The sequence below is a fragment of the Quercus robur genome, chromosome 4 (assembly GCF_932294415.1).
Source record: "Quercus robur chromosome 4, dhQueRobu3.1, whole genome shotgun sequence".
Lineage (NCBI taxonomy): Eukaryota > Viridiplantae > Streptophyta > Magnoliopsida > Fagales > Fagaceae > Quercus > Quercus robur.
The window spans coordinates 79,771,498-79,785,113 of NC_065537.1; the positions used below are offsets into that span (position 1 = coordinate 79,771,498).

The window sequence follows — 13,616 nt, forward strand, 5'->3', positions numbered from 1 at the left end:
TTTTAAATTGCACCAATGTATACTACACTAAATCAAAAGGTCTAATGCATCTTAAAAGTTTTAATGCATCTTAAATTGAAGTAACCGTATACTACACAAAAAAAAGAGGTTTGATGCATCTTAAATTGCTTCAATGTACACTACACTAAATCAAAAGATCATTTTTTTTTTGATACAAGATATAAATTCTACTCTAACCTAATCTAAGTGTATATGTGTGTGAAATCTTCCTCTTGGAGACTTGAACTCTGTCCCTTGTCCCCCACACCCCACAAGCACTTATACTTATGTAGTGACCATCGCATCAAAGGTGTGCAGTGGTCACTAAATCAAAAGATTTAATGCATCTAAAATTGTAGCAACCGTATACTACACTAAAAAAAAGGGGTCTAATGCATCTTAAATTGTAGCAATATTTATAGAATATTTTATATATATATATATAATTAAATTAAAATTTTACTAATAAGAGCTTTTAGAAAATTAAAACTTGCCATAATTTTTTTAAATATTTTATAATATATTTTTTTGCCAAAAAAAAAACCTTACATAATATACATTTTCCATGTAACTTAATTTTTAAAAATATTTTTACTATTTAATTTGTTATTAGATTTGATTATATTATCAAAAAATATATATTTTTAAAATTTATATATAATTTTTTTATCAAGCCGTGCATCACACAAGCATAATACTAGTTTCTAATAAAAGTGGAGTCAATTTTTTTTTTTTTAATATGGTTTATTAACAATTGTCTTAAAGACACCCATTAACATGACCATTTTTCTTTTACCAAAAAGAATGATTTTAACTTTCATATGATATGCCAAGCCTCGTGACTATATTCGCGGGGAAGGTCTAAAAGCCTTATAATTCAATTGATACTTCTTATTGTTTTTAATGGAAACATTCAGAGTTCAAGTTTGGCCACTGTCAATTATATGTGTATATATATATATATATATATATATATTCACAAAAGGGTGGAGGGGGTTGTGTGAAATATTTACAATTGAAACTACACTTGATGGAAGGTTGATAGACAAAACAAAGCCATACACAAAATTAACAAAGTACCATTTTGTTCCTTTCAAAAAACAAAAAACAAAAACAAAGCACCATTTTGTAATATTTTTGGAATTTTCTCTATTTACTCCTTGCTTCCCTCCCCTTTTTGTGGAAGGAGGGATTGCAAGTTCCTAAGACAATAAATTTCTTTCTCTACCAACCCAAACACAACTACTAACAAACCTCTATCTACCTCCAAGAGGGAGTAGACTCCTATTCCAAAAAAAGTCATTTTCATTTAAAATAAATAAACGATTAAAAGAAATGATTAGACTAATGCTTTTTATGCGTATACCCAAGTTGGGTCAAAGAGAGTCTATAAATGGCTTTCCTTTATTTTTCTTGTTGGTGTATATGTTAAAGTTTTTTTTGGAATCATATGGATGTGTAAGTTTCTCGCAGAAAATTGATTTTATTTACTCCTTATATCAAATTTTGTTTTATTTAGGACTGAAAAATACACCTCATTTTGCTTAATTCACCCAAACCAATGTGGTTTTTCTAATCTCTAACAGGTGATGGAGCAAATTAAGACCTGCAGGCTGCAACCCCAAATACATATATGTAGATATGTATGTATGTTACATAATATAAATAATTCATACTTATTTTTTATTGTCTCTTGCATTTTTTTTTTTCTATCTTTGTTAACATTCTCATGGTTACGTGTCAATTTTCTCTTTCATCACTATCTCATAAATGACAGAATAACCTTATTTGAGATGACATAATACCTTTAACTTGTCTCATTTTCAACTAATTCGTTCCCATCCTCCTTTCCCCAAATAAGAGATAGGTATGGAGCACTCATGATCTTACCATGCCTTTTCTTGTTGCCATCCTAGTTTCATTTAGGGGCTGTTTGATAGTGTAACTAGAACAACAGTTTTCAGTGTTTAAATAACATTACATGTATTTTTATACATTTTTTCATCCACACATATTTACAAAAAATATAAACAACACTACTAGAATAACATTACCAAACACCCCTTACTTTCTAACCAACATTTTCAAGGGAATATTATATGGTAATTTATCGTCTTTGTAAGACAGAAGGGAAACAAAATGTCAATTTTCAAAATTAATATTAATTAGTCTTGTTGCCATTCTAGTTTCAATTACCTTCTAATAACCAACTTTTTCCGGGGAAAATTATATAGTAATTATTGTCTTTGAAAAAAGGAAAAAAATTCAATTTTCAAAATTACTATTTTTGATGTAATTGAAAAAAAATAAATAAAAAAAGAAAAGAGTATTGACTATTGACTATTGACTATTGACATTGATAAGTTAAAAGAAAGGGTGGTAGACATGTAGATACACATGTAGAGATTATAAATTCAGACTATACAAATAGTAGAGAAGTCAGCCTCACGTTTTCAAGTTCCAACTACCAGTAAAACTTCTTCATTTTTCAACAAATCTGACTTCTTCATATTTCTAGAAATTCATCTGCACTTTCTTGAGACCCTTCTTCTTTCTTTTCCTATTGCTCTCAAAATTTCTACCAATCTCTCAAAAAAGTCCTCCTTTTTTGTTGCCTTGTCTTTCCTATCTCTTTGTAACACATATAAAGAATCTTTGTCCAAGAACCTTTGAGATATCAAGTTCATTTCTTTGTGTCAATCTCCAAATATCCCAGATGGTGTTGCAACTGTTCTTCACATTGGCTTTCTCTGCTGTGCCTCTGACTCTCTATGTTCCTCCTGTTAGAAGCTTGAACCTCTTTTTAGAGGCTGTGGAAGGTTTTCTAAGGGAATCAAGAATATATACCAATAGGGTGTACCCAAGAGTTCGTGTGGTTTGGTCTAGGCTTGTGGATTGTATGCTTTGCAGCAACATGAGGTAGATTTAGAAAGATCAGATCCTTGTTTTAACAGTTTTTTTTTTCTTTTTTCTCTTCAAATTTAGTTTTAGACTTGTTCTTTTCATTTTGATATGACTTAGATTGTTAATGTTTTCCAGAAAAGTTGTTTTTGCTTCTGGGATTGTGGCTTTAATTGTGGAATTACGATTTTCGTTTTTCCCTTTTTTTTTTCTTTGGATAATTAGTGGAAGTATGGAGAATTGATCCCTGTTTCAAGGCAGTACAAATGAATTGAGTATTATTTCAAAGCAATATAAGGAAGAAAATTTTCTTTTCTTTTAACATTCTTATGGCAATTGGTATATATTTTTGCTTCTGGGATTGTGGCTTTTATTGTGGAATTATGTTTTTTGTTTTCCTGTCCTTTTTGGGATAATTAGTGGAAGAGTGGAGAATTGATCCCCGGTTCAAGGCAATACAAATGTGTTGAGTATTATTTCAGAAAATATAAAGACAAACATTTTTCTTTTCTTTTAACATTCATATGGTAATTGGTGTATGCATGATGCATCTATATATATATATATATATATATATATATATTTTTTTTTTTTCCTGGTATGTATGAACTAGTTTACACAGATAATAAATTGGAGTGGGCGGGGAGGTCAACAGCCTATAGGTGGAGTATAAGGAGCCGCAACACATTGCAAAGGGTGGAATTTAAACCCATTACTTGAGGCATGTTGGTCTATGCTATTATTACTAGGCCAATCAACGTGTTGGTTATAAGTTAAGTTATTATACAGAATTAAGAAGTCTAGCTGTCTAGATCTGTTAGGCTATAAATCAACATATAAGTAAAATTCTTTTGTCCCATTTTCAGTGTTTCATATAAATTTACCAATTGCACTGTATCAATTTTTATTTAAACTTTCGTTATATTACAAGGGAAAAGAAATAGTATGTATGGCAGGCTCCAATTGATGGATTATATCATGTGGATACTATGGGAAAGAAGGTTTTTACTTTCAAATATATCTCGGGCACCGACATATATGTCAATCCAACAAATAAAAAAGTAACAAAAAAACAGGAACCTCAGCAGCTTAATTCTTAACCCATTCTAGCTGCAAATGTAGATTTTTTTTTTCTTCTGTACCTTTTTTTGTACGAGCCTCTGCAAGAGTGACAGAATTGAGGTGTCAAACATGCACAACACTGTAGTGCATTGTGTTAAGAGCAGAAGCATAGCAGCAGAGAAAGGATCAAGCTTGGAAAGAGTGGATTTGGCCCTCGACAAATCTGAGTTTTCTTGTGTATAATAATATCAACACTAGGAAAAAGACAAGGAAAGAGAACCATGACACCAATTGTTTTCACTTTTCTTAGAACATTGGTTATATTGCCTTGATCTTAAGATGGAGTTAGAGGTTCTAATCCAAGCTTTTGCTTTGGATTTCTTGATAAAATATACTGCTTAGAGTTTGTAGCAAAAGGAGCACTCACCATCACCAATCAGCCTGAAAAGAACAAAATAACCCACTGATTGGTCTTGTGATTCACTGATTTGTCTCTCATGAATAAATATGACCTGCTTATGATTCACTAACATGTTCAGAAATACTCCATAGGAATGGAGATATTAAGATACAACATTTTATTGATGTAATATGAAATTTTAGTACAATTATTGAGTTCTTTATTATTACAGTTATATTATCAACACTAAATGAATAATTAAGAAGAAAAACTATAAGATACAACAATGAGGCAGGTACACTAAAAAGAATGAAAGAATGAATTTGAATTTCTTGTTCAGTTGTGAACCAATTAGTTGGATAGTGTGCAAGGCTTAAGGAACCAAAATACATCCAAGGCTCTTGCTTCTCTTCCTTCAACAATAGATTCAGGTCGGCCTTTATCTGCAGATTCCCCTTTCATCACCTCCTTACTTTGCTCTACTTCTTGAAGTATCCCCCTCTCCTGTGTAGCCTGTAAAAATACAAATCAATCAGGAAATTGGTAATTCATAGTTTTAAGCAAAAAGACTTGCATGGAAGTGAAAGTCATAACATCATTGGTGCAACAAACATAATTACTAAGGTGGCAACAACCATAATTACTTCTTGAGTGCAATATTATTTGTCAAACATTCAAATAAAGTATTGTACGGAGTTTGGGTAAGGAGTAAGGATCAATGTAGGTCCTGCAATAAATGTGTCAATGGGAGTAAAATCCTCTTCAATTGATCTTGTGACTCCCATTGACACATTTATTGCGGGACCTACCTCCATAATTGAATAATCTGGATAAGCATATAGTAATTGCTAACCAAAAGTAGTTTGCAAACTACTCGAGGATTTGATCAACATTCACGAGCTTTGAAGCCTAAAGCTCAATCTAGATGAGCTAGATGTGCCTCCTCCTAATCATGTTTTTCATTATGCTTTTAAAGTAGTACAGAGTAGAAACAGAGCAAGAACCCAAAAAGTAGTACATACCATCATCCTGGATTTGGTAGCCTTTGATGGGGTGGTTTTGGTTGGTCCACGAGTAGCAGAAAAGCATTGGGGAGAGGGAGGATTTGTCCGAATTTGCAGCAGGCTTTCCTCTCTTTTGTGCTTTACGTTGTTCAAATCAAGAGAAATTGGAACATTCTCTGCCTCATCAGCTCTTCTGCACAGATAATCGTCACATATAATCTCATAATCATAATACCAAAAATGAAATATGGTCAATCATTTAAAGCCTTTTTTTTTAATAAATAAAGATAATTTTATTTGAAAGAGGAGCTAACTTGAATACACAATTTGTGAATTGAACCGCTGCTAAATAGATCAATAGTTTAAACCCTTCATTTAACAATCTGCCTAATGAGACTTTCACAACCATTGGATAACCATTTTGTGGACTCCAATGGTCCCAACTTTCCAACATTTGAGATTAGCCCATTGTTCACCGATTAAATTGCTTGTCCAAGATCCATTATATAAATGTGCACAATCATCCATCTTGCATATACTTCTTCTTGTTACTAATCACCACTCAATTAGTTGCATCGATGGTGGTTCTAAACAAAGAACTTCATGCACTCAATGGCAACTTGATTAGGTGATTATAATACCAATTTCATAGACATTGTTTCAAATTTGTATGTGAACTTGCTCAGTTAAGTGAAATCATTCCATTACACACACAAACACAAACACTGGCACACAAATTGAGCAATATTTGTCTCATAGATCTGGCATATGCATGATATGGTTTTGACAGATATGATGGTTCATTTGCCATTACTAATCACCACTTAATTAGTTGCATCAAAGATGGTTCTAAACAAAGGATTTCCTGCGCTCAATATCAACTTCTAAGGAGATTATAATACTAATTCCATAATCTATTGTAAGTGAACTTATCTAGCTACTGAAATCATGCCATTAGAATTCATACACACAAATAAGATTGCAGATTTACACACACACACACACATGTATACACAAATTGAGCAAAAAGTATCTAGTACATCTATAATATGCCTCATCTCTCTCAAAAAATGAGTCTCACACAATTGTATGTTGTGAGAGAGATGATGCATATGCTAGAAAGATGCACAAGATATCTTCTTAAAAATAAGAGAGAGCAAAGCAAACTTACTTCTTCCTCCTCAGCTTCTCTTTAACACTGCTTTCCTCCATTCCTAGAGACTTTTCTTTATCCACTTCAAGCAATGGTTTCCTCTCCTTCTCCTTATCCTTCTCATTCACTTTCCCCAAAACTTCACAAGAACCCTCCTTTGCCGCCTTTTCCTCCACACACACATTACTCTTCTCCACAATCAACCTCTCCACAGTCTCTCTCTCCCTTGTCCTCGTCGCCATTCTCTTCAATTCATTGCAAAAATCAGTGATCTGATTAAGTATATCCCGCCCTACAAACAAGTTCCTTGCTGAGAGAGTGCTTTTCAGCCTCGGCAACTCATTGTTCTGTGGCATGTCATTAACCATTTTCTTCTTCTCTGTGCTTGATTTGATTGCTGTCTTCGTGGACTTGGCAGGGTGAACTGGAGGAGTTGATAAATTTGGGTTCTGATTTTCGCTATCTTCATTGAATTTGGGATTGTTAAGCCCTCTTCTCTTCAATTTTGCATCTCTAAATTAATTGGAACCAAAAAAAAAAAATCATTTAGATAAACTATAGAAAAACTCTAATTGAATTGGACTGTAATAAAGCTAGGATTTTCATTAGTACCTTTTACTTTGATCACGGAGTGGAAAAGATTCAGAACCATTAGCTGAGCTTGTGAGCTTCACCAAACCCAAAAAGGGAAAACAATTGAGAAAATCAGCCAGTTATATAGGATTAAACTTCTGTTTGGTTACTAGGAAAAGTGAGGAAAAGAAAAGAAAACGAAATCTTGAATCTTCCATCTTTTTTTGAGTAAAGAAGCTTAAAATGGTCCCCACATAAAGAATCAACCCAAGATTCAAACTTTCTTTCTTTTTTATTTTATTACATTTTCTGAGCAACCAAACAATACTAAAGCATAAACTTAAAATGGTCACTTCAGTCTAGCTCACAAGCCAAAGTGAAGGTAATATTGTTAATACATCTTAGGTACCCACTTAAAGAATCAACCCAAGATTCAAAATTTCATTCTTCTTCTTTATTTTCCTCCATTTTCTGAGCAACCAAACAATACTAAAGCATCCAAGAAAGCATTAAAAAAAACCAAGACTACAAACCTTAGAAGGAGTTGACTTGAGAAAATCCTCAGCAGTCTTCGGATGCTTGCAATCTGCAAAATCAAAGACAATTTCACAAAACATTTCACATAAAAAAAAGCACCAACACAATTCTCAGCTATAATCACCAAACACACATGCTTCTGAAAAATGTACAACACTACTCCACAAAAATAAACTTTCCCATTATAGTATTACACCCAAAAACTCAAAAAAAAAAAAAAAAAGAAGCAAATTCGATTCATTCACAACAAAGTATTTGAGTATAGTGGTTGAAAAGGAAGAAAAGCTTACTGGGTCTGCAAAACCAGGCCTCATCATCCACAGATTCGTGCGGAGCCAAGAAATCCACCCACTTGGGTGCGTTTATGTGCTCGTATAGTTCGTCCTCCACAAATATTGACTCTATTCTCTTCCAATCGATTTTTGCTGGTTCCATTACACACACACACAGAGAAAGACAGAGACACAGAGAGAGAGAGAGAGAGAGAGCTTTGGGATTGGGAGAGACAGTGAGTGAGGAGGAGATGAAATATGACCGTTAGTGGAGTGAGGAAGAGAGAGAGAGTGAACGTTAAGTGGGGCTTTCGGTTTCACCCATTTTTTTTGACCGTTGGAGATTTAATTAAATTTTTAGTGTTTTAATAAAATAAAATAGAGTATGGAAATTTGGGAAGTCTGGAACTATGTGGGTTTGGGTTTTGCTTTGGACTTGGATCTGGATCTTGGCATGTGGGAGAGAGGACTAAAATGCAGATGGGTGACTTTTAATTTTTATGGTCAATAATACACTCAATACAATCTGCTTTATGCTCTTGTGAAAAGAAAAAAAGTTAGGGCCTTTGCCAAATATGTGGATTTTAGTGGATGGTAGTTCTGTGATGGCCCACCTAGCTTTATATAAGTTTTTTCATCAAAAACAGATAGGGCGTAGTATATATGAGGTTTAAGTTAATATCAACCAAGTTTAAAACTTTTCAAAACTAACTAATTTGATCTCTAAAGCTAACTTAGTTTCTAAATAATGTTTAGCTAGTTAGTCATTTTTCTCAGTGATGTTTAGGGACTAAATTGCCTTTAAATACAGAATTGGTTAGTTTTGAAAAGTTTTGGACTTACTTAGCATTATTCCAAACCTCAATGTATGTTAATGAAATTTATCTTTTATTTTTATAAATAATGTATTTTCAATATGAAAAAGTAATTCAAATGTTTATATTATTGTGTGTTGAGGTGATAATAAATGTATTCATTGCAACATTTTTTTTAAAGAATTATATTCATTGCAACATAATTAGACTAGGCAAAGTAATAGAAGACTTGCGGAGAAGAAAAATGGAAGAGTAAAAATTTTTTGCCATTTGCTTTTGCTTAGTATCTCACCCATAATGATTTATTTATTTAAAAAAAGTTGATGTGTAAATCATTTTTTTTTTTGGTTGATAGAATGGGTAAATTACTTGTATATGCAATTATGCATTTATAATTTTATATTATGTGGCTCTCTTTCTCTCTCTCTAAACATAATAGTACATGTTAGATCATATTGGGAAACTAGCTACTTCAATTTTTTTCTAATTTAAATTAATGTTTCCGTTTAGTAACATGACTTGGTTGACATGAACATTAAATGAGCTTTAATTGGGTGATTAAACAACATGATATGATGCACTTAATAATCTCCTTTTCTAGACCACTAAGTAAGAAGGCCATTGCTGAACTCTTTAGTCAGAATTCATATTGATCAACCTAACGAAAAGCTCAAGTTTCTCCTTACATACAACGTTGTTCACCATGTAAACGAGGTTTTTCTCAATCTGAATGTTTTTTTTCAACAACATTAATTGTTTATCAACAATAGCTTACAGTATATCAAATCAATGTGCTTCGTATGTAAATGGTAAATAGCTTTCTTCCTTGGAATGGCGTGGGACAGTCAAGAGACTCAAAACCAATCTAGGATTATATATAATTTAATTTCTTTTACACATTTTATTTATAATTTAATTTTTATACATATTTTGATATCTCCTCTAAGACATTAGTCACTATCTCTCAACACTCTCTGTTCTCTTTGATCCTTTCAGTGTTGAAGCTACCTCCAATGTGGAAACTTGGAAAAAAAAAAAAAACTCGTGAAGAAAAATGGAAGAGAAAATGGATGATTTGAGATAATATTTTTTCCATTTGCTTTTGTTTAGTACTTCACCCTCAATTTTATTTTGATTTAATTGAGAAACTTTTTCCCCTTATGATAACATGACTTGAATAACATGCACAATACATTGGTTTTATTTGGGTGATTGGAAGACATGGGTACAGTGCAGTTTAACAATCATAGTTTCTAGGGTACTAAGAAAATAGGCCATAGGCCCATAAAGGCCATAACCCAATTCTTCCAACAAAACCCGTACCAGTCAGCCCGATCAAAGCTCACATTCCTCCTTACACAACCTTGGGCATGTTTGATTTCAAAAAGTGGGAATATTCACCTTTCGTTTTCTTTTTCTGTATTCTGTATTCTGTATTCAAATTTTGAATTTGAATATAGAAAAAATCACTTACCTATTTTCACATTTGGTGTTAATTGATAAGTTGTTTTGAATACATAATTTGTACATACACTAGTAAATTATTTTTTTAAAAAAATTTATGGAAAAACGAAAAAGTAATTCTGTTTTGACAACTTTTTTAATTTCTTATAAATTTTTTTCCAAAATGGCTGGTTAATAAGGGCACACACAATAACCGGACCCTTAATTTTTTTAAATTAACATTTCTCACTTACACACAATCACATCACTCAGAAGTCAAGAACGGTAACAACAAACATATATTAATTACTCTCTAAACCAAACCCACCAGAACACCTTTCTCATCTCTACCCCAAGCTTTTCTCAATATGAATATTTTTTAATAAAATAAAGAGAAAATTGCACTTTACCACCCTAAACTATACACTAAATTACACTTTGCATCCTAAATTATCCGAATGCACACTTTGCACCCTAAACTATCATACTCATCACACTTTGCATCTCAGTGTTACTTTTACTGTTATGTTTGACGGAATCCACATGTGACATGTTTTTTGATTACGTAGAACAAATGTAAAAAATTGAAAACCTTTTTTCAAAATCAATTAAAACAAAAACCAATTTTTGTCTGCTCTTTGATGTGCGTGCCTCTCCCCAAATTCAGATTCTTCTTAAAACCTCTAGTCCCACTCACCTCACCCATCGTCCAAAGAGAGAAAAAAACTCAAATTTTGTTCTTTATTTGGCCAGAAAGATCCATGAATGAAAACAAAGATAGAAAAGGACCAAAATGGAGCCAAAATTATGAAAAGAGGAACTCTATACTGATGGTAGGGAAAGTATTGCTTGATGCTAGTATAGGAAATCAACATGCAAGTTTTGCCCAGCATCGTTGTTGAGATTGATGCACTTGATGAACCTGGACACACTCATTTTCCAGCAGCGAAGCACTAGATCTCTCCTTCACCCTTAAAAGCTAATTCCAATCCAACAATAATAATAATAATGCCTTTTTTCACTTCTCCTTGGTCTTATTTTCTTTCTTTCTTTAGAGAGAGATCACCTACTAGACTCCATTTCTTGGGAAGAGCTTTAAGAGAGAAAGAATAGGAATTCTTTAAAAGTAGCTTCAACTTTTGTTTTTTGCTCGGAAAAGGAATTAGAATTGAAAAGAGAGAGGAGAGAGAGAGAGAGAGAGATAGAGAGAGAGAGAGAAAGGACGATGGGTGAGGTGGGTGGGCCATAAGGTTTTGAAAAGAATTTAAATTTGGGGAGAGGCATGCTAGAGAGAGATGTGAAAAAAAAATTAGTTTTTGTTTTAATATATTTTGAAAAAGGTTGTTTCAGTCTTTTAAGTTTGTTACACCTAAGCAAAAAGCATGTGCTTGTCACATGTAGTAGAATTCTATTAAACATAACAGCAAAAGTAACACCGAGGTGCAAAGTGCGATAAGTGTGATAGTTTAGGGTGTAAAGTGTGCATTCGGATAGTTTAAGGTGCAAAGTGTAATCTGATATATAGTTTAGGATGATAAAATGTAATTTTCCTTAAAATAAATTACTATTTTTTAACAACTATTCATAACTTATGGTATCTCACGTCAATGTGTTTTGTATGTATTTGTGTCTTACCCCTCACATTCTTTTGGTTAAGATCACAATTTAGCTCAACTAGTTGGTATTTCTTAATGTGTTTATGACATCTAGGACTCAAATTCTCCTTTCATTGTTGTGACTATTGAACTATAAAAATAAAAAATAAAAAAAATCATTTTACTAAGTGGATCAATAGATAACCTTTTTGTTTTTTTTTGTCCTAAAAAAAAAAAAAAAAAAAAAAAAAAAATATATATATATATATATATATATATATATATACACACACATAAATAGTTCTACAAAAGCTACTCTCTCTAATGGGAACGGAATGAACCCAAAAGCTCTCTCTCTTCAGGAGGAAGTGGAACTCATCCGGAATAACAAAACAATTAAGGAGGGGCACCATGTGAGCTTTAAAAGGGGGGGGGGGGGAGCTCAGATATTGGATTGAGACTTGACCAAGGTTTCGTCGGTAAGTCCTTCAAAGACAAACTTGTAGGGGAAATCCTAGGCGTTTATACTCAAGCTTTTGACCTCACTGATATGGTAGAGAAAGATGATGTTGCCTCAGACAATGACGAGGTAGGGAGTCTCCGAGCAGGCTTCGTGATGGTTAAGCTATCCCAGTTCACGAAACGAAGGATTCGGGCACCGTGGTCCAAAGCTTTCATAGTTAAGGTTTTTGGTCGACTTGTAAGTCTTAACTATATTCAAATGAAGTTAATGGCCTTTTGGAAGCCGATAGGCAGGCTTGATTGTGTTGACCTCAAGAAGGATTTTTACTTAGTACGTTTCTCACTTAAGGAGGATCACGACGCCGTATTAAGGAAAGGTCCATGGTTCTTAGGGGAACACTTCCTATCCATTAGGCCATGAGAGTCCAATTTTAAAGCTGAAACTGTGAATGTATCATTAGTAGCGGTCTGGATCAGATTTAATGGTCTCCCCATTGAGTACTATGATGCAGAAGTTCTCAAAGAGATTGGTGAGGCAGTTGGACAAGTCTTGAGGATCGACACCCACATGGCGTCAGAAGCGAGGGGATGTTATGCAAGGCTTTGTGTACAGATTGATGTAGACAAACCTCTCATTACAACAATTCTTATCGGAAAACTAGAGTAGCAGGTATTGTATGAAGGGATTCAAAAGTTGTGTTTCGGCTGTGGCAGAGTTAGCCATCAAAGGGAGTTTTGCTAGTTTGTTGTCCATGGTCCTCAGTCACCAGAAATAGGGGCACCGGAATGTCATTTTGTGCTAGTGCATGACTCACGCAACAAGCATGACCCAGGTGCTTCTACTAGCTCAGATAGTACAGTAGGGGACGTACAAGAGAGAGATGTACAAGATGGGGACTACGGTCTGTGGCTGTTGGTGTCACGCAGAAGGAATGGACACAAAAGTCCAAAAAACCAAAGTACGTGGTGGACAAGGCAAGACCACCCTTACCAACTCGCATGTCACATGCCACTTTGATGGACACTGGGCCATTAAAGGATTACAAACGTAAACACACCGTAGACCCCAACCCCTTTGGGCCCAATTTGTCCAAGCTTCAAGCTAATTGGCCAACGATACATATGGATCAAACTAGCAGCGATCTAGGCGTAGGACTAGCCTAACCAAGATCGACATTGGGGGCCTCAGTGAAAGTAAAAAAGAAAAGTGCTCGTGCTAGGGCTTCAAATAGCTCTCAAATTAATCTCACTAACAAGAAGCAGCTGCTTCATCTGAACACTACTTCGTGGAAAGTAAATGGAGGGAGCTCATCTTTCAATCCAAAATTCCAGTTTACAAGTGCAGTAGAGGTGGGTAAAATTATTGGAAGGAGTGATCAGTGTGAGAGTGGTGGGGTGT

The 13,616-nt window shown here is 33.9% G+C and overlaps 1 protein-coding gene and 1 long non-coding RNA gene across 3 annotated transcripts; one reads left to right on the forward strand and one right to left on the reverse strand.

The window, feature by feature from the left end:
* Nucleotides 1–2,409: 2,409 nt before the first annotated feature.
* Nucleotides 2,410–3,223, forward strand: LOC126723936 (uncharacterized). Its single transcript, XR_007654520.1, has 2 exons — nt 2,410–2,919; nt 3,127–3,223. It is a non-coding gene; the product is annotated as an uncharacterized LOC126723936 (long non-coding RNA).
* Nucleotides 3,224–4,495: 1,272 nt separating this feature from the next.
* Nucleotides 4,496–8,302, reverse strand: LOC126723937 (uncharacterized). 2 transcript variants are annotated; one of them, XM_050427960.1, is made up of 6 exons: nt 7,921–8,302; nt 7,627–7,679; nt 7,133–7,188; nt 6,539–7,033; nt 5,386–5,557; nt 4,496–4,876 (listed from the first exon to the last, which is right to left on the reverse strand). In XM_050427960.1, the coding sequence occupies exons 1-6, from the start codon at nt 8,063–8,065 to the stop codon at nt 4,715–4,717; spliced, it is 1,083 nt and encodes a 360-aa protein (XP_050283917.1). In that variant the 5' UTR covers nt 8,066–8,302; the 3' UTR covers nt 4,496–4,714. The 2 variants fall into 2 exon arrangements, with proteins under 2 accessions (XP_050283917.1, XP_050283916.1); XM_050427959.1 differs by having other exon boundaries at nt 5,386–5,560; nt 7,921–8,277.
* Between the last annotated feature and the right edge of the window lie 5,314 nt (nt 8,303–13,616).

Coding starts and splice junctions, on each gene's coding strand:
- LOC126723937 (XM_050427959.1), bottom strand. CDS start 8,065: ATGGAACCAGCAAAAATCGATTGGAAGAGAATAGAGTCAATATTTGTG. Junction 7,034..7,132: donor CTCCGTGATCAAAGTAAAAG/GTACTAATGAAA, acceptor CAATTAATTTAG/AGATGCAAAATTGAAGAGAA. Junction 5,561..6,538: donor GAGAAGCTGAGGAGGAAGAA/GTAAGTTTGCTT, acceptor TTATCTGTGCAG/AAGAGCTGATGAGGCAGAGA.